Raw genomic sequence first — 27,018 nt, 5'->3', positions numbered from 1 at the left:
TTAAAATTTATCCTACATGGGGTGCCTGGGTGGCGCAGTCGGTTAAGCGTCCGACTTCAGCCAGGTCACGATCTCGCGGTCCGTGAGTTCGAGCCCCGCGTCAGGCTCTGGGCTGATGGCTCAGAGCCTGGAGCCTGTTTCCGATTCTGTGTCTCCCTCTCTCTCTGCCCCTCCCCCGTTCATGCTCTGTCTCTCTCTGTCCCAAAAATAAATAAACGTTGAAAAAAAAAATCTTTAAAATTTATCCTACATGTATTCGTATAAGTTTCTTGGGAACCAAAAATACAATGAGTTAAAAATTGCCCAAACCAGGATGCTTGGGTGGCTCAGTCGGTTAAGCGTCCAACTTTGGCTAGGGTCATGATCTCATGGTTCATGAGTTTGAGCCCTCCATTGGGCTTGCTACTGTCAGGGCAGAGCCTGCTTCAGATTCTCTGTCCCCCTGTCTCTCTGCCCCTCCCCCACTTGTGCACACGCTCTCTCTCTCTCTCTCTCTCTCTTTTTCAAAAACAAACATTAAAAAAATATTTTAAAAAATTGCCTAAACTGATCTTACTCATTGGGAGGAGTGCCACTTTACCCGATTGGTGACCAATGGTAGCTATACTTGCGATGAGCACAGCACCATGGACATAGTTATTGAAACACTGCGTTGTACACCTGAAATGAATGTAACATTGTGTTTCAACTATTTTTCAGTAAAAAAGGTGGAAAAAAAGAGTGCTTCTTGAGCTTTCTCTGTTGCTTTTACGTGGGTGCAAAGCTAAATTTGACTATGTTAAAAAAACCTGTCAGCTTCATGATTTGTAGGGCTTTTATGACAATAACACTTAAAAATTATCTGAACTTAGAGTTTCTGGCAAAAATTGTTTAACTTAATCAGTCAGATGCAAAATAAGCCATTCTAATTATTTGCTGAAATCCATTTAGACGCCTTTCAAACCAAGTCAAGCCATCAGCTCTTACCTGGAAATTTTGTAGGAACCAAAGTCCACCCTGGAATTTTCCTTTATCGTAGAGTCTTAAATAATAATTAAGATTGTAATGCAAACATCTTGAGATGAAATTTTCCATATTTAGACATTCTTGTGGGTTTTGCTGTATAATATATCATGGGGTAAGTGTCACTACTAGCTTGAGCTTTACCTCACAGTTACTCTGCTAAGAGCTGACCACACGTAATGATATCCTCTTGGATTTGGATAGTAGTTAACAGCTTATGAATTATATCCATACAAATTATTTCAAATGGCCCCTACCACAATCTCGTGAGGTAGATGAGCTGTATGAGCAGTATTCTCAGTGTCTTTTTTTTCCCACCCTAGTTTTCAAGGTGCTGAAGAGTGGTGCCTGTGAGTCATTTTACTGTATTCTATTCCATTGAACCTCTGAATGTTAGTTTCTTTGTCAAATAAAAATCTTAGCACTTACTCTGTCATAAGAAGGAAATGAGATGACACCTGACATACTGCCAAACACCTAGGATGTGCTCAGTCTGTTTCCTTCCCTTGCTCCAAACTTCCCAGGTGCCTAGTATCTTAAGCACCTACTAGAAGTGTAGGAGAGGCATTAGGGGAGAGTGTGAAGGCTTGTGTTGAAATCCCAGCCCTGCCATTTCCTAGCAAAATGACCTTGGTCAGGTTCCTGATGCATATCTCTGTAGTTTCCTAGTTTCTGAAGGGATAGGAGTGTCACTTAAATGATTTTGGGGTGCATGTGAGCTCTGAAGCTTCATTAGGTATTCAGTACATGTTTCATGAGTCTTACAGTGCTCTGTACATTTAGAAAGGTCCATAAAGTCTGTTTCTGTGTTCTGAGAATCTAGGGAAAAAGAAAAGCAGAGAAGTGTGTGTGTGTGTGTGTGTGTGTGTGTGTGTGTGTGTGTGTGTGTAGGGGAAAAGAACAGAGAAGAGGAGTGTGGGTATTTATATTTTACTATATAATAAATTAACCCAAACATTAGTGGCTTAAAGCAACAAATGTTATCTTACAGTTTCTGTGCCTCAGAAATTCAGAAGCTGGTTGTTTAGCTAGTTGGTTTTGGCTGATAAATTCAGAAGCTGGTTGGTTAGCTGGTTGGTTTTGTCTCAGATTCTGTCATGAAGTTGCAGTCAGGGTATCAGCAGGGGCTGCCGTCATCTGAAGGCTTGACTGGGGCTGGAAGATCCACTCTCAGGTTTGTTCGCTCACATGGCTTTTGGCAGGAGACTGGTTCTTTGCCATGTGGGCCTCTCTGTGGGCTCTCTAAGTATTCTCGTGGCCTGGGAGCTGGCTTTCCCCCAGAGTGAGTGATTGGACAGAGAGAGCTCAAGACAGAAGCTGCAGTGCCTTTTATGACCTAGTCTCTGAAGTTGAAATAATCACTTCTATTTTATTTTTTGCTTTAGACATGAATTGTTAAGACCAGCCCATGCTCAAGGGAAGTGGAATTAGATTTTACCTCTTGAAGAAAGTATCAAAGGATTTGTGGATAGATTTTAAAACCATCACACTGTTCGACAGGAGAGGCACTGTCTTGATGGAGAGAGGAATTTGAGCATGAGTAACCTAAAAAGAATTAACTGAAAGCTGGAAAAGTGACAATGTGTGACTACACATCAGTAATTCATTTTTAATTGGCAACTAATCATTTTTCAGTTTTGTTTATCACATAAATAAAAGATGGAATACAACTTTGAGAAAAGGGATATTTAGGCAGAAATCTTTTATAATGATGAGTTCTATTGAACTTGGCAGTAATCCCTTGGAGAAAGTAGTTGGGGCCATTTGATGGAGTCATTTAAAAACTGAGCAGAAAGAAGTTTGTGCTTCAGGGAAGAGAACAAAAAGTGAATGACAGATTCTGTGTTCTGCAAGCTTGGATACTTCTGATTCTATGAAGAGAATTATTTGAGATATATTATGAGAGAGGGCAAACAAGGGCAGAGGGAGAGGAGGGAGAGGGAGAGGGAGAGAGAGAGAGAGAGAGAGAGAGAGAGAGAGAGAGAGAATCCTAAGCAAGGGGATTGTAGGTCTTGATCCCACAACACTAGGATCATGACTTGAGCTGAAATCAAGAGTTGAATGCTCAACGAACTGAGCCACCCAGGAGTCCCTAAATTCAGAGATTTAAGAATACCAGTTTTCTCCTATATAACCAGTTGCTTCAACAGATTTTTCTTTCACCTGAGCCCATCAGACTTCAGCAGTTAGAAAAATGTTCATATCTTCACCTTCCTTAGTATTTCTTAAAATAAAATGCATTCATATTGTAGTATCTGTTTGCTCTGGATTCTTCTTGCCTGTGTGATAGAATTGGACCCCTCCAGAGGCACATCAAGGTGCCTGCTTCTGGCCTGGCAGCTGCAGTGATTCAGAACACCTGCACAAGGTACAGGAACTTTTGGTTTCCCTCTTTGCTCTGTCTTTTGAGTTCTTCCTTCTTTCAGGCCAAATGTAAATTTTGTAATGTGTGATAGGTCATTTTCTTCTTAGCGTCTGCCTTTAGTGTAAGAGTGAAGTTTCCAAGCCCCCTTACAAAGGCAATGGAACCCTGATGGCATTTGGCTCCTTTAAAGTTTTGTGACTTTCAGTTATTAGTTTGAGTAAAAGTTGCTTCTTTGCCTTTGCCATAGACAATGGAATTCCTGAGTATTCCTTGTCTGAGTTCATACTGCCTTTGATTCCTTTATCTTCATTTACTACCCTTGTGTTCTTTGCTATGCACTCCCCTCTGACCATATAATCTTTTCTTGTTCTCAAAGAGGGAGAGCCACTAGGTGGACTTTTGTTATAAATAGAGGAGGAGGATAAAAATACAGACTGTTTCCTTGGGCTTCCTTTGTTTTCCTAGGTCAAAGGAAGATTGGAAAAGTAAGGAAGTACACATAAATAGGATTATGTGCAAACAGCTAGGGGAAAATGGAGAGATGCACTGTTCAAACAGGCATGCCTAGGTTGCTGAAAATTGTGTAGGGAGGGGGTAGGTGGGTTGGTTCAGGAGGATGAAAGGTGGAAAGAAAGGAGGAAAGGTTTTCTAGAGGGAGAAAAATGTCACGTGAATCAATCTGGCATGTGAATGAGGACCATTGGACAGTTTGGTTCAACTAATGCCTGGGCTCTTTGTGGGATGTTGTAGGATGTGAGGCTAGATTCGGTGTCTGTGGGGAAGGGTCTCAACTTTCTTTTAGGGAGTTTGATTTTGTCAGAAATATTTGTCATAACCAGTGTGTAAATTATATGGAATTCTAACTTTGAAATTGCATGGTAGATACAATCTGGGACCCTCATGAGAAGTGGCCCCCACTTAATCAAGCTGGTGAATAAGTCATGAAATTTGTTCCTTGGTAAACAAATAGCTCAGCAGATAATCTGTCCTTTGAGTCAGACTTGCTTTTCCACATACAAACAAACAGATGTTATTTATGGAAATGGTGAGTGATAGACTGATAACAAATGCCTCCATTTACTTTCTTTGGAAAAACAACAAATGTGGGGACAAATAAAACCTAATTCTGTTCCAAAATTAAGGCACAGAAAATTTGAATCATGTGGAGCGTACCTAACCCATGGTTTCTGTAAGGAAGCTATACAAACTAGCCTGATTGTGTGAGTACTAGGGCTAGAAGACATGAAAGTGTTCCCCGCTCTGCCCCTCGTTCACTGGGTTCAGGAACAGCAGTGAAGGCCTCTCTTGTCAGCGGCACCGAAGCCCCTCCTCCTGTGGCCGTGGGTGGGATCTAAAGGCGAGAGCTGCTAAGACCCGGGTTCTTGAAAGGAGGTAGAGATTTTCACATGCAAAAATGCATCTTTTAAATGGTATTTCTCCCTTGGGAGACAACCTCTTAGAAAGAGTAGCATCTTGAATGTTGATGCCAAAAAAGAAGAAAATTCCTGGACAAACTCACTCAGTCTTTCTCAAGCGTGGTTCCCATGGTTGTCAGAATTCAATTGAGAACATGCCTACACTGAGCTCCCCCGAACCCCCGCTCCTCCCTCATTTTCTTCTTTGCTTCTTTTTATGTTATGAACTGAGTTAAGTACTGTCACCTTGGGATATGTGTCTTCAACCCTGTGTCATAACATTTCAGATGCCACTGTCCCTTCTGTATAGGATGGGGGCAGTAGGTTCCCTGGTATTTAAGATTAGGAGCAGAGATTTCTGGATATGTTCTAGACAGGTGAGTTTTTAAAGTTGTGTCAAAGGAACCCTCGTGGAACAGCCTGCTGCAATTGCAGGACACCAGGACGGAGGTGCCCCAGCACTATTTCTAATTGGTTGTGGTGCCTTTGAGTGTGGTCACCTCTTTCCTTGGACTGCAGTCTGGAGCCTATCCTGAACTTTTTAGGCGTTCCTTATCTGTTAGCTGAGGTATGCCTGGATAGTTGAACCCCCTCAGGGGATGTTAAAGAAAATACTTTACAAAAAAGGTCAGAATATGAAAATGTCAGAAAGCCATTGGTTTGTTTTGCTAGTTTTCCACTTTTAGTACTGACTGTATTTCTTTCCCCAAACACTGGGTCAGGTCCTGCTGGGTGAGCAAAGTACTTGTTGGGTAAAAGTTAGTCTTTTGACTATAAAATATATTGCACTTTCAAACATACTTGATTTTGTTCCAGAGATAAAAATAGGATCTTTTAAAAAATATTTTTAGAGAAGAGAGCTTATGATTGGTGTTTGAAGAGTAGAAACTCCAAGGAGAAAAAGGAAATATGAAAAAAAAAATCCCATAGTCTCAAGGTGTGCTGTTAGAGTCCTTTTAGGGCATTGGAGTCCGGGTGGCAGGGTAAGATTGAAGGTTGAGAAAATGTGATTATAGGTGACAATTTGAGTTTTTATACCTTGAGTCAAGATAAAACAAAGACTGAATGAATGAAATAGGAAATTAGACCTGACTCCTCAAATGCGTGGAAATTTGGGATGAAATCTACTGTCTTTGTGCTAGATCTCTGGCTTGTCTCTTGGCCAGTCTCCCTGAGCTAGAAACCAACATGTATTTCTATGATTGGGTAGGTTTTATGGCCTAGTGGTAATTCATATGAGACTCACAGAATCTTGGTAAGTAGTATTTTCAATTTCCTCATTCATTGCCTGACAAGGGGAATTGATGCTTAGTAAATGAAAAATTGGTTTAAAAACTCCTTATACATTGGGATGCCTGAGTGGCTCAGTCGCTTAAATGTCTGACTCTTGATTTTGGCTCAGGTCATGATCTCATGGTTTGTGAGTTCGAGCCCCATGTCGGGCTCTGGGCTGACAGTTTGAAGCCTGCTTGGGATTCTGTCTCTGCCCCTCCCTTACTATGTACTCTGTCTCTCTCTCTCTCTCTCAAAAAAAAAAAAAAAAAAATAAGTGAATAATCGTAAAAAAGAAAAAACAACTCCTTACACATCATTGTAACTCTTATTTATACAGTTAAAGGAAGTTTCTATCATGTGTGGGTTTGGTTTCTGCGTAATATGTTGTGAAACTTTGGGAGCAAATAATTGTTTTTCTTTAGAAAAAGTGTTTGAGAAATTTCTATTTCCTGTTTATTCAGTTATTCTCTCATTGACATGTTTAATTGAACATTTTCACTTTTTTATGTCATTGGCCATTTTTGGGTAATGTTTTAATGGTTTTGGGAAAAACGTGTTTTGTAATGATTGCAGAGCTTCCTGAATAACAACTGTGTTTTCCCTTGTTTTATGGCTAAAACATTTCATTTGTCTTTGACAAATGCAGCATCTGTTAAGTATGTTTTGAGGCTAAAGACTTAATAAGAGTCTTCTTTACTGCTTTAATACTACTGGCAATTAGCCCATTGGTAAATATTATTTATTTAGTTTCTTTCAGTGAAGTTTGTTCATTCAGTTATTTTTCTTGAGCAGTTAGTATGAGACGCATGTTGGACATCTAACAGTGACCAGACACATTCCTGCCCTGATGGAGTTTGTGTTCCCATGGTGATAATCAAACAGTAAATATATAAATGTGTTTATAATGAATAGGAAATGTAGGGCAAGGTATGGGAGATAGGTAATGTGTGAGGTGTTGCAGTTTTATGTCAGGTAGTCAGGAAAGGCCTCCCTGATAATCTGACCTTCTGGAGAAGTCTTGAAGGAAGTGAGGGAGGAAGCTGCATGGATCAGAGGAAGAGTGTTGTAGGCAGAGGGAACAGCAAGTGCAAAAGGCTTGAGACGGAAGCAAGGAAGCCAGAGTGAATGGGTTAAGGAGGGTTGTGGCAGATGAGGTCAGGGGTTTGCAGCCGTGGAGGCCCCAGTAGGCCATTGTGAGGCCTTTGGCTTGTGTTCTGATTGTGATGGGAAGCCACTGAAGGGGGTGGGGGTGCTATGAATTGATGAACATAAATTACAAAATGATACCGTGAGGGGTGCCTGGGTTGCTTAGTTGGTTGAGCTTCTGACTTCGGCTCAGGTCATGATCTCATGGTTCATAGGTTCGGGCCCTGCATCAGCTCACTGCTGTCAATGCAGAGTCTGCTTTGGACCCTCTTCCCCCACCCCCTCTCTCTGCCCCTCCCCAATCACGCTTTCACTCTCTCAAAAATAAACAAACATTAAAAAAAAAAAAAAGATACCCTGTGAGCTGTTTATTCTCCCAAATAAACTGCAAGAGGGCAAAGGTGGAAGCAAGGAGTCTGGTTTAGGAGACTGTTGAAATAATCCAGACACAAGATGGTGGTGGATTGTACCAGAGTGTTTGTCATGAAAGTGGTGAGAAATTGTTACCTACCTTCTGGAAATAGAGCTCACAGGATTTGCTGTTGTATTGAGTCCCAGATGGACACTGCCCACCCACTACCTAGTCAAAAATAGACTTGCTGTTTTCTGAGATGAGGGAAGACTTGAATAGGAGCAGGTTTGGCTGTGAGTACAGGAAGGAATTAAAGCTGCTTTTGAATACATTTTGCTTGAGGTGTCTGTGAGACATTAGCTATTTACCTAAGAAAGGCCCATAAACGTGAATCGTTGGTTGCTTGGGTATACACACATACAAGGTAGAGGTGGTCCAGGCCATCGTTCAACATTTTCTATATGTAGGTGTGTAGGTAGTCTTTAAATCCATGTGATGGGACAGGATGATATCATCTAGGAAGTCAGTATAGAAAAGAGAAGTCTACAGAGACTGAACTTTGGGGCCCTCTGCTGAGTAGGGTCATGTGGAACAGTGGCCAACAAGGTAGGAGAGAACCACAAAAGAGTAGTGTAACCTAGAAGCCCTTTGGAGAAGGTGTATCATGAAGCAGTCCTTATGTGTCAGAGGGGCTAAACATTTGTGAAGAAAGACACAGAAAATTTGCCATTGCATTTGGCAATGTGGAGATCCTGGTGACCCTTCACAAGGGCAGTTTTGGTGAAGTATGGACAGCAACAGCTTGACTGCAGCAGATTTGAGAGAATGGTTGGGGAGGCAGGGGATACAGCCAGGTGAGCAGCTCTTTTGAGGAGTTTTGCTGTAAGGAGAGTAGAGAAATAGAGTGTTACCTGCAGGAGAGAGGAATGGAGACAATAAGAAGAGCAGTATTCTTGAGTTTGGGGCAGGGGTGCAACTTGTTTGTGTGGGAATGAGGATGAAGAGAGTAAGTCTTTGAGTCTGTAAGAGAAGAAGAGGTCCATTACTTTAGCCCGCAGGCAGGGGTGGGGCTGGCTTTACCTAGAACCCCATCCTTCTTCAGGAGGAAGACAGGACAGATCCAGATCTAGGTAAGTTGGTCGGCCTGAGTCTTAACAGCTTTTATTTTCTCAATGAATCAGAGAGTGAGGTCATACCGAAGAGTGTGTGACTAGGTTGCTGCTGCATTTCTGCCCAAAATGATATTTTTGGGACCATATGCACATTTTCAAATGTGGTGTCCATTTGATACCTGCTTTTTGATGAGCTGTAAGCAATTCTGTAAGGAACTCAGAATATATCCAGAAACTTACTCTTACATTAAATGATTTCATAGACCTACAGAAAGGCAAAGAAGAGTACATCTCCTTAAATGCATAAAAAGGAAAGGAAATCTTGTATATATGTGTGAGCGAGATAAGTAACTGGCATAGTTTCCTTCAGAGGATATTAATGGAGAATTGAAAGGGAGAGGAAACTCACATAGTCTTTCCTTTCATGTGTATCATCTGTGTAGCAACTCTTTCTTCCTCTATTCGTTTAGTTAACAGCTACCCAGAAAAAAAAAAATTCAAGAGATAGTGCTGGAATATTCCTTGATTCTTATCTGAGGAGGTGCTCACATCACAGCTAGAAATCTCGTCTAGGTTTCCCCTCCCTCTTGGAGGGTGTTCTGGGACTGGAGCAACCTGATTAGTAATCATAGGTTTGATATTAGTTTGTTCACACGGCATCTTTCTCGAGGAACAGAGAGTATTCTGTGGGAATTCTTTTAAGAGTCCATGAGGAGTTAAGCAAGCCTGGAGAGCAGAACAATGAAGTCCTGTTATTCTAAGCATTATTTAATAGTTTCATGATTTGTCCTTCAAAGAATTTTTGGCCTTTGGGCAAGCAGTGGACTGCAGCAGGCGAAGGAGCCCTTTGCTTGTTTCTCACACATGACCTGTGTATTGAATTGGTTCCGAAGTCCGTTTGGACAGCTTCACTTAATGGGCAGGGTGATGGCTTATAACCACCCAGGAGGTGCTTCCCCTTCCCAGAGGGATACTGCCTGTGCTAGTTGGTCCCTGTTGTTGAAGTCGGGTGAAGATGTCACAGCATTCTGGATGCATGCGGAGGACCCTGTATTTGTTCTTGACATTTGATGTGAGTCTCGCACTTACTATGTTTGTTTCTTTGGCTGCCTCGGCTTTCGGTTCCATCCTAGGCTAATGACTGGAGGATGGGCTACTGTGCTCTTTTCTAGACTAAAATCCATTTGTCAAGAACAATTTTTGCATTTTTGAATTTTTCTCCATCATTAATGATCGGGGAATAGAAATGAAAGCTTTTCCTATTGGGAGGATATCGGCTTCTCTTCCATCCCATTCACCATCCACTCTGAATATCTGTGGTTTGTTTTAAACCATGTGCCAGTGCCTCTTCATGGAGGTTTCAGTTTGCACAGGGTCTGGCAGAAGCTGCAGACAGGATGTTGACTCTTGAGTGTCTTGACTGACTGACTGACTAGGAGGCCCAGTGGAGGTGCTGCATGGCTCCAGGCAATCTATGCTTCTAGCCAAAGCCTCTACAACGCGAGATCTGAAAGCGCTTCCTTCAGATATGTGGGGCTGATTTATCTGCAGGGGATCTGAAAGTTACATTTTTGTCATCAGAGGGACCAAGCATGAAAGCTGGGCCAGCAGTTGCGCCTGTGTACTTCTGATTGGCCTGAGTTTTCCTCCTCAGCTTTGTAATTGTTGATCAGCTATTAGGTACTCCGGGGGCGGTCTTTGACCACTGATTTCGCCAAGGGTTTCCTTATCCTCATGGGGGATGCAGGGCCTTAGACCGGAATGGCCTCCAGTATCCTAAGAATCCCCAATCTCTGTGGGGTTTGACAGTCTTTCCTTGGGGTATATTCTACCTTTATTAGGGGCCTCCTAGTAGGCAGGCCTGTGGGGTTTTTGAGTTTTAGTTTACTCAAAGCATTCGAGGAAGATGCCTGTCACAGACCCAAGTGGTCTGTGGAGGAAAGTTCGCTTCCACTCTTACTGAATTCCCACTCAACTCTTGACAGATGAATGGTGTTGTCTTCAGCTTGTCACATTTGAGGAATTTGAAACTCAGAGCAATTTACCTTACTTTTGGGTTCTTTGAAAGTTAAACTTTACATGATACCCTCGGCTACCTAGAAATGATTTTACAAGGGGAATCGAAGAGTGTATTTTCTAATCCTGTAATATTTACAGAGATCCTATTAGAGCTTTTACACATGACAGTCTAGTGTGAAAAGCAGCTGTGAATTTTTCAATACTGATTTTGAGATTGATCTGGAAAGCTAACGCTAATGATAATGAAATCAATGCTTCGTGAAGACAAGAGGACTCGCTGAGATTATGTGTCTGCTTTAGAATTAGACTGCTTTTATAGCAGAATGTTAGTAAAATGCAAAGGGAAATATGAAATAAAATGTGTCTTCTTCCAAGAAGATGTGAACACTGTAAAAATCAGAATTAAGTCATATGAAACTGTCTCTGCCTTTTGAAAATCCAAATGATTCCAGGCCAAAAAATTTTTTCTTTTGGCAAAGAAATAGAATAAGTTTTTAAAAACAATAGGCTTGGAGACTCTCAAGTGCCTATAAAGTGACTACTGTAGCTGCGAGGTGAAACGGGAATAATGATTAAGTGCTTGCTTTCTTTGGATGTCTCTCTTCGCCTAAGTGAGCAGAATTTAGGTGACGGTATGAGCATCTGCATGGCAGCCGCCCGGGCCACGAGTTAATGCCAGAGAAGACAAAATAGTTGGCACACCATTTCTAATTTCATTATTGTACCAAGAGCCAGAAAAAATAGAAGTTTATATTCTTTTGAAGTGGGACAGTGTTGTCTCTCCCTTTTTTTTTAAATGGGCTTCACACACTTAGATTCACAGAGTATTCTCAAGATATTTGTAAGCATGGTCTGACAACTTAGAGCGCGAGCTGGTTTGTGTGTGTGTGTGTGTGTGTGTGTGTGTGTGTGTGTGTGTGCGCGCGCGCACACACTACTGTAAAAAAAGTCGAACTATGTGAATTTTGTCTCTGGAATCAACGTTCTATTATAGTTTTTTAAATTTCTGAGGTATACTCAAAAATTTTAAATGTTGTATAAGCATTCAAAGCAGTGTTTGGCAAACTGCCTCTTCAAATAAAGTTTTATCGGAACACAGCCACACCATTCATTTACATATATATTGTTTTCGACAGGCTGTTCTCAGGCTACCACAACAGAGTTGAATAATTGCCAACAAGAGTCCTTTAGGCCGCTAGCCTTCAAATGTTTACTATTTGGCCCATTATAGAACAGGATTCTGAGTCCTGTTTTGCAAGGTGCTCGAAGATTTGGTTGAGCCCTAGGACATCTCCCCACTTCACACTGTGTGTCCTGATCTCTTGTGTTGGAACCACTGAGTGAGAATGGGAAACGGTCTTGAAAAAACATTTGAAAAGATCTAAGGCTGTTTCTCTTCTGGAAGAATCATTTTCTTGTGTTAAGTGAAGGGGCCAACACAAGCTGATCTCTTCAAGTTCCTTCTGACTTGAGCTTTCGTTACTTACTCGGTAGTTATCTTTGAGGAGGTGAAGGGCTGTCTTGTGGAAGAGGCGTTACTAGGTTGTGAGACCGTGGGGAGCTGAGTTAGGGTTAATGGGTGCAACTGGCACACTTGAGCTCCAGAAGGAAGTGCACTTGCTAGGAACAGCTTAGAAACCAGCATGTGCCATCTTAGTAGATAATGAGCTCCCTGTCACTAGAGATGTTTAAATAAAGGTTGTGTCAGAGGACCTTTGGGGTCCAGCTTTGAAATTCTAACTTTTTTTTGGTTAAGGTTCTTTGTCTCCAAGCTCAGGTTTGACCATGATTTTTTTTTGTTGAGGGCCTGTGGAGGCCTCTTGGATGATTTCCTAAAAATCTAGTCCTGGTCAAACCAAGGCAGTATGAGGGGGACAGAATTGCCTCTGGTAGGCAGAGGATGGCAGCAGAAAGGCTGGCCCAGAGCTAGTCTCTCCTTTGGCCACTGAAGTAACACAGTGACAATAGGCAGGGCACTGCTTCCTATCATCCTTAGTCTCAGAGCTGAACCATCTGTCTCCAGCTGCGGCTACCATCTTGCTTCCCTGCCTAGGCTCCTGGAAAGAGGAAAGGACCTAGACAGGGGTGTATCACAGATGCAGAGATCGCACTAGAGTTTCTGTATTGCACTTTGCCCTAGAGTCTGGATTGGGACTTGGTCATGAATGGCAGTTCTGGGTGAGGTCATACATGCTCTTTGTAGCTCTGCTATTGTAGCACAAAAGCAGCCATAGATAATATGTAAGTGAGTATGTGTGGCTGTGTTCCAATAAAACTTTATTTACAAAAGCAGGCCACGGGCCATATTTGATCCCTGGGCTACAGTTTTCTGACCCCTACTACAGACCCTGGACGTCAGAACTAGCTAGAAAACATGAGCTGCACGTCTCTCATGTTTTGTAGAAAAAGTGAAATGACATGTCCAACGTCACACCGTGGTCGAGGCAGGCTTATAACCCAGCATCTGACTTTTAGATTAGTGCCCATTTTATAATACTTTGCTGCCTCTGCTGTGCACTCAGGTTATAGCATTTGGTTTTAAGGAGAGGGCCACGTGAGTGCAGGAAATACGTGCCTTAGTGGCCTGTGAATGGCAGCAGTGAGGGCTCCAGGATGGTATTTTAACAGAGGCAACCCTTTAGCCTCGTGACCTGGCCTCCCTTTTTCTTAGATGGTCCCTGTTGACAGTAAGGCACAAATACAGGTTGCATAAATTAACATGGGGAAATAATGCCCCGGAGTTGTGAAAAAGAAACGGGCTCCCACAGCTGCGTCACAGGATTTGATCACTTCAGCCGAGAGTGCCAGGAGATTTGAGACAGATGTTTTCAGACATGCCGCATGCCTAAAACATTTCCAGGGGTCGGACTGCAAATAGTGACTTAATAAGTGGAGAAACAGGGAAAGTATGCAAGTTGAGGACACAAGAGTTTATTCACCACGAGGTGCATGGCCAACCTCTTTGCATTACATCTGCCTGTCAGGGTTGGCTCTTTCATGTCGTGCCCTCCGTATTGCTCTTTGTCTGCCCGTGAATAAAGTGCAGCATTGTGGTTAGTAATCCCACTCCAGTGACTCGACTTCAAATGTGGTTTTGGAGTGCATCCCAGAGTTCTGTTTGCTAAGCTTCCTACTCCTGTTTCAGAGACACCACTGGATACAGAGCAGCGAGCACTGAAGGCTTCCCTCTTTCCTTAAACCTGTCGGGTTGTGGGCTCTCTCTTTCCCCCTCTCCTCTCCTTGCTTTTTTCCCCTTGTTTTTTTTTTTTTTTTAAACCTTCCAAGGCACTTTCATGGATACTAAGCTGATGTGTTTGTTGTTCTTTTTCTCTTTGCCTCCGCTCCTAGTGAGTAACCACACTGGCCGCATCAAGGTGGTCTTTACTCCGAGCATCTGTAAAGTGACCTGCACCAAGGGCAGCTGTCAGAACAGCTGTGAGAAGGGGAACACCACCACTCTCATTAGTGAGAATGGTCACGCTGCCGACACCCTGACGGCCACGAACTTCCGAGTGGGTGAGTTCCTCCACGGTCCCTCACTGTCCTTCCTGAATTGAGTTTTCTGAGATCGTAGCATGTAGACATCCTCCTCCACTCACACTGCTCTCTGCCTGAATGGGTTTCTGTCTATGAGCACGAATACGCTTCTTCCAGGAGATCTTTTAAATCACTTTCAGAATAATTTTTACCCTGCTTTTCTGGCTTCTCAGAGAGATGGCAACTAGAATGTTGCCCCTGATTGCTTATCATGGACGCAGCCTGTGGTGATGGGGGGCAGGTATCAATAGGACAGAAGGGGATAGCTTTTACATTGAGACCCTATTGCACAGTTCGCATTGATCAGCTTCACGTTTAATCTGCTCAGCAATAAGAATTTGTCCTAGATCTGACTCCCGTTACAAAATTTGGATAGTGTTGCTTAAGTTTAAATTTTTTACTTTACGGATAGTCATGTTCTAAAAAAAAAAAAATTCTAAGAATTGTCAAAAACTGCGTTTTGGTTGTAGAAAGGGATACAGACTTGCATCCTTCACCACATTTCTGCTCTGATTCCGAAGGCTGAATTATACATTGATACATGACATGGATTTAGGGGAAGAAATGCTAGTGGCTTGCTGTCAGCACTCAAAGCCTTTTAATCTCTCTTAACTAATTTAAATATGAACTACGGTGGTCCCTGAAAAGAAAGCTTTTTACTTAAAAAATTTTTGTGTTGTTTTTACTTTTTCGTAAAGGGCGAAAGTTTTGCGGTCCACTGAATGCTGTCATGCTGCCATGTTGTCATGCAATACAGTATTTTTGTCACGGAAAAATGTCTTTTATTATTTTTTGACCAATTATGGTTTGCCATGTGTACTCAAATAATCACAGACACCCACATTACTTTATGAGTTACTCACAAGAATAACCCAAATGTCAGACAGATAATAACACTGGCTAGATCTGGTCTTTTTATGGAATATTGCTGTTTAGTCTTGAGCGTGTGTGTCTGGGGGGTAGGAGAGAGGGTGTCTCTTTCAAACTGATTATCATGAAGACAAAATACAAGGGGGCAGCCTGAAGTCCTTATTAGCTCTTTTGATTATTCTCTGCTTTATCGTGACTCCTAACCCTTATGAGGTCAAAGCATTATCCTAGAGAGTCTGTACATAGAAAAAAAGTATGCCCATAGATACTATTTAAAAGGGTGTTGTGAATTTCCTGGCTATGATAGCGGTGTTTGGGCATATTTTAAAAAAGAATTTAGCTGGTGGATGCCAAGTTACGCTTAGCAGGGCAGAGCGCCGAGTCTAATGGGAAGTGTGTTGAACTGATGATCGGGAAACTAGATTCTGGTCCGGGTCCTGCCACTACCTACCTAATCCACAGGGTGTGACAGTTACTGTTTCTGGACCTCAGTTTTGTCTCATACAGAAAATAAATGGCTTATGTTTAGTGACCTCTGAAATTCAGTCTTCCTTTAAACTCTTAGGGCTTTTTATGAGCAACAAGTAATCTCATTTTCCGGAGGGTTATAGACAATGAGGGGAAGAGAAAAGGCAGTTCCCAGTAGGTTATTACGTGCTTAATGGCTTTTTCCCACTTTTACTTTTCTTGATTGCCTGCCTTGCACTCGTGGCTTTCTCAGCTCCATCAGCAGCAGCAATCACTGCTTCTCCTCCTCCTCTCAGTTTTCATAAACCTTTACAGTAAGAATGACAAAGCAATCGGATGGGTGGTAATTTTTTGGCTTACAGTGTATTCATTTTGAAACTACATATTTGAAGGCTTTGAGAAACAGAGGAAGTCTACTTGTTAAAACACGCCGCACACTTTCCTGTCTGGCATTTAAGCAGCTGTTTAGGAACAGGATACACGTAGCCTATTCAAAATGTAAAACGGAGCAAACTTATTTACACAAAAAAATTTCAAAACCAGAGCTCAACTCTGCCACAAAAGGATTGGCAGAGTAGTTCAAGAGAGAGAGAGAGAGAGAGAGAGGGAGAGAGAGAGAGAGAGAGAGAGAGAGACAGACAGACAGACAGGCAGAAAAGGCATGGTAATAAAGTTTCACATTGGAAGTCCTGGGAAATATTTAATTTCTATCCTGAGCTATTTTCCTCTTCTCTTTATTTTAATTAAAAGACTGGATAATCTGAGGGACCAGTTTTAAATTTTTTAAATTGAAGAATTTTAATTTTGTAGAACTTATAGATTATGATTCTTCAGAAATACAGAAAATTTTAGAAGTTCTTTTTTTAGACATAAGTATCTTTGTGGACTTAACTGGTTTAATATAGCTTTATTACTTACAAAAAGTAGCTTTCTGACCGTTTTTCTATTTATATTTGCTTATAATATGTTAAATCTTTTGCGCATAAGACATGTATATGGAAAATAGAACAGCTTGGGGAAAATTCAAAATTCATTAAATTTGTTAGCTGCTCTCTTTGGCCTCTGCTATGTTAGGTGTGGGGACTCACACACTTGTTCTGTAAAGGGCTAGATAGTAAATACTTGAGACACTGCAACACAAACATGTGATATGCAACTACTCAACTCTGCTGTGGCCATGAAAGCAGTGTAGGCAGTATGTACAAGAATGGGTGTGGCCGCATTACAAAAACCTTGGGTGTGCCAAATTTGACTTCAGTGGCATAGTTTGCTGACCCCTGCTCCCAGAAGTCAAAATACTACTGGGAAAACCATATGGACTTCAAGGTCAAGGGAGCTTAATTAAATAGTCCATTTTGATCATCAGAACTGCAGAAATAAATTTGAACATTTCCATAGTGATTTATAGGTTTTTTGTTTTTTGGTTTTTTTTGAAGGAAGTGGAACACATACTATTACTAACATTTTCTTGATAGGGAAATTTAGGCAGTGGTGTAAGTGAGCTTGACTTAGTTACATAGCAAGTCTGTTAGCTAGGACTAGAACTTAGATCTCTTTAGGTCATCTGTTTACTTGATTGCGTGGGGTCTGACCACGATGGGTAGGAGGGACAAGGTGAAGAACCTCATGGAGTTGGGTGTTGTGGGAAGGACGGATGGTTTAATAGAGAATAGTCACCTGAGAGACCTGTAGCCCTGGATTGGAGTCCTGGCTTCACCATGGCCACTGGCCATATTCTGGCTTTAGATCCTCTTGGGCTCAGGTCACTGACCACACAGAAGAGGTAATAATAAATATACAGAGGGGCACCTGGGTGGCTCAGTTGGTTAAGCATCCAACATCAGCCCAGGTGATGATCTCAGGGTTCACAAGTTCCAGGCCTGTGTTGGGCTCTGTGCTGACCGCTCAGAACCTGGAGCCTGCTTCAGACTCTGTGTCTCCCTCTTTGCCCCTCCCTTGCTCACACTGTCTCTATCTCTCTCTGTCTCTCAAAAATAAATAAGCATTAAGAAATTTTTTAAAAAAGATACAAAGGATGGTTCTTTAGCAGACACAGGGGTGATACTGGTTTCTTCCTGCTTTGTGCTGCTTCTGTGCCAGTCTTTCTGGTCTTTGGTGATGGGGAGTCTGGGCTTTTCAGATGTGAGAGGCAGGTGTATTGTTTTCATGACTATTAAGCATATAGTCTCTGCTCTTGAGTATTCAGTTAGAGACATCTTAAGTATAACTTCCACTTACTGTGAGCCCTGAATGAAGATGATATCCAAGGCAAGTACTCTGAGATTCTAGAATAAACTCATTTTTACGAACATGATATTGATATGATATAGCAGAGTATTTCCATCGAGTGGCATTTTCTTTAAAGCAGATTTCTAATTATAACACCTTTTTTGTCATATTCTGAGCTTTGCCTCTTGGCTCTCCCCACCTTTGCCTTTTTAAAAAATGGAAACATATTCCTAGTTGGGTGGGCCAGCAGGTTAACCATTGTTGTTTTAATGGATTCTTTCCATTCATAGGGATATCATGAAGACGACCTTCTGGTATTTTTAAAGTTGTTTATAGAGTCATAAGTTCCCTTAATAAGAACACAGGAATTCATGTTGTCACAACTAGAATGTTTGAAATAAAATAATACTATCCCGTGACATAGCTTATTTGTAGAGCCACTGAAAAGCAATCATGACTGCTAAAATAACACATTTGGTTTATATGATGCTGCTTTCTCTGAAGAGTTACAGGAGACTCAGTTTCCATCAGCATCAGCTGAATAATTACAAAAATTATTTGATAATTTAAAAAGTATGTTCCCATGTTATTGCATTTGATGCTTATTTCCTCTGAGGGAGGTAAATTACAGGATTCATATTCTGTGGATATGAGTACCATAGCCCTGGTGGGTTTGATTAAAGGTGACTCGCAGTCAGGTTTGCCTTCCCAGCGTCCACATACCTCCTTCTCACCCTGTTGCCAGGTGAGTATGTATAAAACACTGTGCTAGATTTTCTGAGACAAATCCTAAAGCTGTTCCCTGAGAGCTTGTGCTTTGAGACGCGGAGCATGCATACATAAACCTAAATCAAAGTAGAAAGTGCTTTGCTGGAGCCTGAATGAGGATCTCTGAGAAGGAGATACCACGTCTAGCTGAGGAGGGAAAGGAATGGCGTGTGACTTTTCTGTCACCATGCTATCCCAGCGCTAACCCTTGTAGGGGTTGGCTTGTAGCCGGAGCTGGCTAAATGCATGTTTGCCTGATTGTAGACTGATGGGGGCAGTGGAACTTGAAACGTTGGTTAAGTTCCAAAATACAGATGGAAGGGAAGTAGAGGGAAGGGAGGTGTGGTTGATATGGGAAGGAAGAATTTACCTGTTGGAATTAGGCAGGGAGACAAGAACATGCATAGGTAGTTTCTGAGAATTGGGAGTAGTTTCACTTAAATGCAGAAAGCATGAAAGATAATGATAATACATGATAAGTCTGGGTAGGTAGGTTGGGGCATGGTTGTAGAGTACCTTGAATTCCAAGTGTAGGAATTTGGACTTTTCCAGAACTTACTAAAGTTCTCTGAAAAGGGGACATAGAGATTTCTCATTTTGAAAAAAAGGAGGAAGTTTTCTCGGTTTTTTTTTTAAGGCTGGAAACTAGCATTTTATTAGTCTAAAATAAGCTTTTGATCAGCTCATAATAGATGACAGTCTCTAGCCACTTTTAACTGTTGAGTTTGGTTTGCTGCTCTGCGTTGGGAATTTCCCCCGTATATCTCACGAAACCAACCTTGTACTGAAGTGTTTTTGAGGAATGGAAGCAGTTTGTTTTGTTACACTCATTATGTAGGGTCTCTTTGTAACGAGGGAAGACAGTTCACTCTCATCCAGGCAATTAGTAAGCCAGTAACTGCTCAAGGAGGGGGAAGCATTTAGATTTTTTTCTGGCAACTTAGTTCAGAGTCTTTCGTCCTCTGCCAGTTGTCATTGTTTGGATCCCTTGATGTTTATCCAGCACAAAAACCAGTGAAATGCCAACATATCACTCTTTGATTAAGTGGTGGATATATTTTCCCCTTGATGCATTGTGCAGATTTATGTTTCTAAACATGATCTAGTATAATACTAAAAGAAAGTGGTTGCTTTCGTTTAGGCAATTTAGAATGCCTAAGAATTTATCAAAGAAACTACTCCCACATATATTTAATCTTTTCAGAATATTTTCCAATAGTGAATACAAGCCATCATGTAAAGCATTTTGTTGTTCATTTTATTTGGGCTTTGGAAGTGGTATTAGGAATATTAATTTATTTAACGTCTTTATTGAGCACCTATTGTGTGTTGAGGATTGGTATAGGTATTAAGAATACAGTGGTTAGCAAAACAGGCAAAGTCCTTGCCCCTGCAACACTAAAAAAATACAGCATGGCTAAATAATATGGGTGAACCTTGATGATACTATGCTACATGAAATGGGCCAGTCACAGACTAACACCGGGTGTGTGATTCTACATGTATGAATTATCTAGGTAGTCAGCTTCTTAGAGGGAGAGAGAATGGTGGTTATCAGGATTGGGGGAAAGAGGGTAATAGGAAACTGCTGTTTTATGGGTATGGAGTTTCAGTTTTGCGAGATAAAAAGTTCCGGAGATTGAATACTCAACAATATGAATGCATCTAGCACTACAGACCTGTACAGTTAGAAATGGTTAAGACCATAAATCTTATGTTACATATATTTGACCACAATTGAGAAATAAAACCAAGCTATAGCGTGAGTATACAGTACTGTCACATGGGTACTACCAAATATACGATATGTAAGAAAAATTTGACCTAATGCCAGGTAGTGATGAATGCTATGAAGAAATAGCAACTTGGGAGGGGAGGTGGAGGTGGGGGTGTGGGTGGAAGGTATGGATGGCTATTTTAGACCAGTCGGGAAGGGCTGTCTGGTGAGAGGACGTTTGAGCAGAGACCTGAACGGAGTGAGTAGTGAGCTCTGGGACAGAACATCACAAACTTCACAGATAGAGTAACCTAACTCTATCACTGTGTTTATTATTTTATTTCAACTGTGGCACATCTCCAGAAGGCTGGTGTTAGGAATGTTCAGGCAAATTTGTCCTATATGTATTGTTGGATTAGGTTTTATTGATCTGTATATTGATCTGTATATATTACATACACACACACACACACACACACACATTGTATCAAGGAATCCTGTTAATAACATCTTTAGATAAAGAGCCTCATTCACAGAGCATGGGAGCAAGCAAGTCTCTGGGTGAAAACATGGTCCTAGAATTATTGCAGAAGGAATCTGGTTATTTATAATAAAAAGTACAGGGTCTTTGATATAGAAAAAATTTACCAAAGAAACAGCATTGCCTTTTTCTTTTTCTCCAATATCTTCTGTAAGACAGATCACATGATTTTGGTGTGTGTGTGTGTGTGTGTGTGTGTGTGTGTGTGTGTGTGTGTGTGATCTTCTGTAAGACAGATCACATGATTTTGGTGTGTGTGTGTGTGTGTGTGTGTGTGTGTGTGTGTGTGTGTGTGTTTGTGTTTAGGGAGAGGGTCCCGTGTGGAGGAGCGCTGCATGGAAAGGTAATTCCAAGGGGTTAGTTGGACCAAGGAGAGGCAATAAGTTGTTGATGTTAAGAGCCCAAACCAGGAGAGAATGAGGTCCTGTTGGTTGAAAAGGAAGATCTTGGAAGCTGAGAAGGTATGGGGCACAGAGTGGGTGTGTAAGAAAATATGTATGTAGAGGTGCCTGGGTGGCTCAGTCGGTTAAGCCTCTGATTTTGGCTCAGGTCATGATCTCACAGTACAGGGATTTGAGGCCTGCATCGTGCTCTGTGCTGTCAGCACAGAGCCCGCTTTGGATCCTCTGACCCTCTCTCTCTGCCTCTCCCCCACTCTCAAAAATAGATAAACATTAAAAAAAAAAAAAGGGGGCGCCTGGGTGGCTCAGTCAGTTGGGCGTCCGACTTCAGCTCAGGTCACGATCTCGCGGTCCGTGAGTTCGAGCCCCGCGTCGGGCTCTGGGCTGATGGCTCAGAGCCTGGAGCCTGCTTCCGATTCTGTGTCTTCCTCTCTCTCTGACCCTCCCCCCGTTCATGCTCTGTCTCTCTCTGTCTCAAAAATAAACAAACTTAAAAAAAGAAAAAAAAGAAATATGTCTGTAGTCAGGACAGTTAAAAAAAAAAAGAAAAGAAACAACCATAGGTAAAAGATTTCAGCAGTTTGCTAGCTCTGTGAGAAATGCATGTGTGATCGATTGTTCCTGGTAAACCATGTCTGGCCTATGTCATGGGGGTGGCTGGGACTCCTTAATGGTGTTGTCCTGGCTAGCCTAGAATAAATGACCTTTCAGAGTTCTTTGGAGTCTGTACCACAGTGTCTCAAAGCACATGTTCTTTCCTAATTGCTCAGCTTGAGCACAGGGGATGATCTTTGTAAAACTAGACTGCTTAGTGTAGCATGTTGGGCCTTCCAGGACGGCCTTAACTCAGCCTTAATCTCTGCTTCAGCCCATCCGAGGCTCCAGGTTACCAAAGGTCCCCAGATGCATCAAGCCTTCTGTGCTGCTGTGCCTCTGTTCACACTGCTGTCTGCCTGGCAGGTGCACTTCTCCAGCCCGTGTTCTTGAGCAAATCACCTCCTGCTTTGTCAGGAGTCAGCCGAGGGCTGCTTGTGCCACAAAGCCTCATTTCCCTAATTTTGTTATACCTGTTTATTCCACTACATTCTACAGTGCTTGGGGACAGGGACCTGTGTGCTTTTTGTTCATCTCCCTGGTGCCAGCATGCACCGTAAGGTGCCAGCCTTACTTTAGAAATGCTTAATGCATCTCAGTTGGCAGAGCAAATTGTCTACGCAGGTGCCTGTGTAATGGTGGCACACAGATTTTACCCGACACAGCTTCATTGTGAATCCCCAGGCAGCTGATGTTGCAGGAGTAAAATAACCATCGGAGCAGCCTTGATAGAGTTTGGGGACGCAGAATAGGAGAACATATTGCAGTGACTACAAGATGCATGAAAAAGACGCTTTTTAACACTGTGGTGTACTTGCTACTCATGGCAAACCTTTGTTTATTTTTTAAAAACGTATCTGTTTTTTCTTAGCCGTGAGAGAGAGAGAGAGTGAGCAAGCGAGGAGGGGGGAGAGAGAGGGAGAGAGAGAGAATCCCAAGCAGGCTGTGCACTGTCAGCGCAGAGCCCGATGTGGGACTCGAACTCACAAACCGTGAGATCATGACCTGAGCCGAAATCACGAGTTAGACGTGCAACTGACTGAGCCACCCAGCCTCCCCAGATTCCTACATCTTTAGTTATTCTTGCTGCATGAATTCCCACTCCCCACTCTTGCCTCTGTCTGAATTCTCACAATCTGTTAAAGAACAGCTTCAAGCTCCGTTTCAAAGGTTTCTTCCTTTGCTGCTTTTCCTCTTTCCTATTCTGCTTCTAGTGACTACCTTGTCACTTGACCCTGGTGGTCTAGCTCTGGTATACTGTTGATGGCTCTGCACCCCTGGGCTGGTGATGTAACCTGTCTGATTCCACACTAGTCGAATGAATCCAATAATGAGCTGACTTTTTTACAGTGCTTTTCAGGCTTATGAGAAAGAGCCAGCTGAGGGTACACATGGGTTCCTTGGATTGATTTCAAAAGGACCTTTCTTTTCCCCAAAATAATACATCCTTCTCTCTTCTTTTAAAAAGAGTTTGTTCATTCATTTTGAGAGAGAGAGAGAGGGAGGGAGGGAGGGAGAGAGAGAGAGAGAGAGAGAGAGACAGAGAGAGGGAGGGGGGGAGAGGGAGAGAAGGGGAAGGATAGAGAGAGAGAATCCCAAGAATCCCATTCCAATGTGGGGCTTGATCTCATGAACCATGAGGTCATGACCTGAGCCAAAGTCAAGAGCTGGACACTTAACCAACTGAGCGATCCAGGTGCCCCAACACATCCTTCTCTTAATTCACAACCTCTGTGTCCTGTGATGGGGGCATTGTGGACTTACAGCTCCTGGAGTTTAGATAGGGTATATTCCCTGCATAACCACAGAACTGTGGTTCCTTCATTTACCAATCCTGATGGTACAATAGCTTCTAGAAAGGCATAGAAGGATGTTTGTATTATTCTTTCACTTTGGTCCTCTGCTCCTACTGCACAGAAGACTCTGTACTTGCTCACATTTAGGCTAACTCTGGGCACTTTAGGTACAAAATAATGTTGGGCATCATTATCATATCATGGAGACAATGTGGTAGTACCATGTTTCCTCTGTCTTGGATCCTTCTCCTCCTTGAGAGGTTCACTTGCTAACCCAGGAAGCTCTTGCCTGTTGCCAAGCCTGCTGGCAAGAGCAAAAGCATTTAAATAGTGTAGCACATTTTGGAACAGAAGGCTATGGTCAGGAGGAAAAGTAATCATCTTGCATAGATGGGGTGCATCTCCTGTGATGTATGATTATAACATTTGATGCAGTTTTGTGCTACTCACTTTGCTGTCATTGTGTAATTTACCTCCGGGCTCCTAGGTTATACTAAATTTAAGGAAGTTGGACATAAATACTGAAATCACGTTTATGAGATACAGTATATACCTACAGAATTTATTGGCATACAAGTCGGGCTTAATTTTGCATCTTTAGTCTTAGAGTCAAACATTTATATCAGCTTTTAGTAGCAAGGTGTGTGTGTGTGTGTGTGTGTGTGTGTGTGTGTATTTTTTCCCCCAAGTGGAGGAGGAATAATGTATTTGTATATTGTTGGAAAAACCTCCTGGAACTAACATCACAGATGATATGAAAATGTTTTTGAGGGCAGCCACACAGTCATCTTCATGTAACACAGTCCAGGAAAATAAAATAACTACCAAATGGGGAAGGATAAAGTTAGTTAGGAAGTTTGAGATTTATTCTCCAAAGATATATCACAAATAAAATGAGAAGAGCCAGATGCCCTTCCTTTGCCAATTTGATGTAATGCTGTCATTGATACACTTATTAAAACTTGATTTTCTATTTAGTTGAAGAGTATGGGTTTAAGGAATGGTTTCCTGCTCGACACCATTATCTTGCATTTAGACTCACGCAATAATTACCAAAAACCTGGCATGGCTTCAGTGTTGGCTTTTGTAAGATTTGGTGGGAAAAAGAAAAACTTTCGGCAGAAATGAGAGATTTCTTCACTTTGAGACCAAACTTCAGATGCCCATCAGATTCAATAAAAATATGTTCTGGATTCTGAAGAGTTTCTGAGCTTTCCTAGTGCAAAAACTCAACCTGATTTTCATCAAATTTTCCTTAGAAGAGGTAAAAGGGAAACTTGACATTAAGATTTTTTTTTTTTTTGCAGCAAGGAAAACAGACCACTGCCCTTTTTCTGACAAATTAGGAAGTGCCCTGGAACGTTCTTAACTAGTCTTATTTAGCAAGATTAGAATATGTCACTTTTTGCCACTGCATTGTCCCTTTCTGAAGAAAGGGTGATTTATGAGCCCTCTGGATCTTCTTGTGGTATTAATAACATTTTGAGCCAGCTGTTTTATTGGGTGTACACAGAGGGTAATTAGAAACATCTGAGAGTCCCGTAATGTGCCCAGAAAACCATGACGTTGTATGGAAAAGAAAAAAAAAATAACATTCTTGCCAAAGTTGTGTATTTGGTAAATAGATGAATTAGTATCAAACAGAATTTACTCTGTATTATACCCGTTTTGAAAAAGAAGCTAACTCTTCAGGCTGAAAATATCTTCTTATTGAAACACATTCACTGCAGAAATCATAACCTTATTTGGTAAAAGACTTCTGACCGTTCATACAGTAGTTATCATTTCCCTTCTGTCAAACTTCATCATATTATGGACCATTTTCTGCCAGAAGTATTTCTCCTTTTTACCTGGCAGTTACTTGAAAACTTCAAAATTCTGAGGGATCTCATTTAAGGAAATTAACTCTTAGAAACATACTGCACCAGGGACTAATAGTGTCCAATTTGCCTAATAGTCTATCCTAGAAATCAGGGTGGGATTCAAGAGCTTGGGCTCTATTTTAGCTAGTTACTTGAAATTTGATCTTCTCCAGTGGTGGCTGAGTTTGAATATTTGGGAATGCTGCAACAGTGGCTAAGTCGGGTTCTGATTTAAATCAGGTCCTGTTGTCTCTTCCCTCAAGACAAAATCTAGACAAGAAAACCTAACAATTTGCTGGTGGCTGGTGAATGGTTCCTTTCATCTTCGTTCACAAATAACAAGCCCTCATGACAAGTCAGTGCTGAGTCAAACTGACACATCCCAGGCAGCTGTGGACAGGGTTCAAGTTGGAGGCCTCCAGTATCTTTTCAACCTGTCTTGCTTTGCATGTCTCCATTGGGTTGCCATTTTTGTCCTTTTGGATCATTTTGAATGGGATTCCTCATCAGTTATGAGACAAAATTATAGCTAATTGTAGGTTTTGCTACAGGTTGGCAGTGACTTAATGAAGCCTCTAGAAGGAGAAGTGGATTCACCTGTATAAAAATGTTTATGGGGGTAGGGGAATAGGGATAGTAGTTAGGAGCTCTGGCTGAAACCCAACTTCAAATGTGTGCCTTTTTCCAAACCCTGAATCAGTGGCTCTCAGTCCCGGTTCTACAACAGATTGTCCCATGGATGACTTAAAAGACCATACCCCAGCTTCTTGGATCACAATGCCTGGGTGTGTTTTGGGTATGTGTATTTTGAAAACAAACGATGTTGACGATTGTTGGATACAGCTCTGATAGAGAACCTGACGTCTAAACCAGGGCCCATCACCCTTCCATGCTCAGGAATCACCGTGAATCTTGACATCATGTAGGTTCTCATTCAGTAGTTCTGGGGTGGGCCTGAGATTCTGCATTCCTAGCCGGCTCCTGGGGATGGGATCCTGCTGGGCCATGGATCACCCATAGAGTAGCAAAGATCTAAGGTCTTAGTAGTTCATAAGAAAAATGGTTTCAAAAAGATATGTTATCATTAATGATACTTGTTGAGTTCTTGAATGAGTCTGACACTGCATTAGTAAATGGTTTATAAATGCCATATAATCGAAATAGGTTAACCCTTTGCAACTTTCCTACCTCAGTTCCTTTCTTCGTAGAGCTGAGGTTTCCTCACCTCCTGACAGCCTCTTGGCCAGGGCCGCAAAGACATCAAATGCTGGTGTGGCAGGCCGCCTTCTCTCCTTACCCTATCGTTTCCTCCTGCTCTGCCATGCCTCCTGCCTTCAGAATTTTCCAGGGGACAGTCAGAAAGGGTCTTTGTTCACCATGTCCCCTGAATTTCAAGGGATATGTGTCAAGCTCTCAAAGAATGGTCTCTCCCTTCCTTCCTTCCTTCCTTCCTTCCTTCCTTCCTTCCTTCCTTCCTTCCTTCCTTCCTTCCTTCCTAAGAGAGACTGAGTGCAAGCAGGGGAGGGCAAAGAGAGGGAGACAAAGAATC

At 42.0% G+C, this 27,018-nt stretch overlaps 1 protein-coding gene across 9 annotated transcripts in view; it reads left to right on the top strand.

Moving 5' to 3' along the window:
* LTBP1 (latent transforming growth factor beta binding protein 1) overlaps positions 1 to 27,018 on the top strand; it is a 402,670-nt gene that overhangs the window by 152,124 nt on the left and 223,528 nt on the right. For 5 of the 9 annotated variants that reach the window (XM_023251973.2, XM_023251970.2, XM_023251968.2 and 2 more), the window contains exon 5: positions 14,035 to 14,202. The exons of 1 other annotated variant lie outside the window; for it this stretch is intronic. In XM_023251973.2, the coding sequence (XP_023107741.2) occupies positions 14,035 to 14,202 (168 nt within the window). Of the gene's footprint in view, positions 1 to 13,784; positions 14,203 to 27,018 lie in introns of those variants that run through there. 3 more of the 9 variants (XM_006930373.5, XM_006930376.5, XM_006930374.5) reach the window with 3 other exon arrangements.

Source organism: Felis catus, chromosome A3 (genome assembly GCF_018350175.1).
Source record: "Felis catus isolate Fca126 chromosome A3, F.catus_Fca126_mat1.0, whole genome shotgun sequence".
Lineage (NCBI taxonomy): Eukaryota > Metazoa > Chordata > Mammalia > Carnivora > Felidae > Felis > Felis catus.
This window is presented reverse-complemented; position numbering and strand designations above follow the sequence as displayed.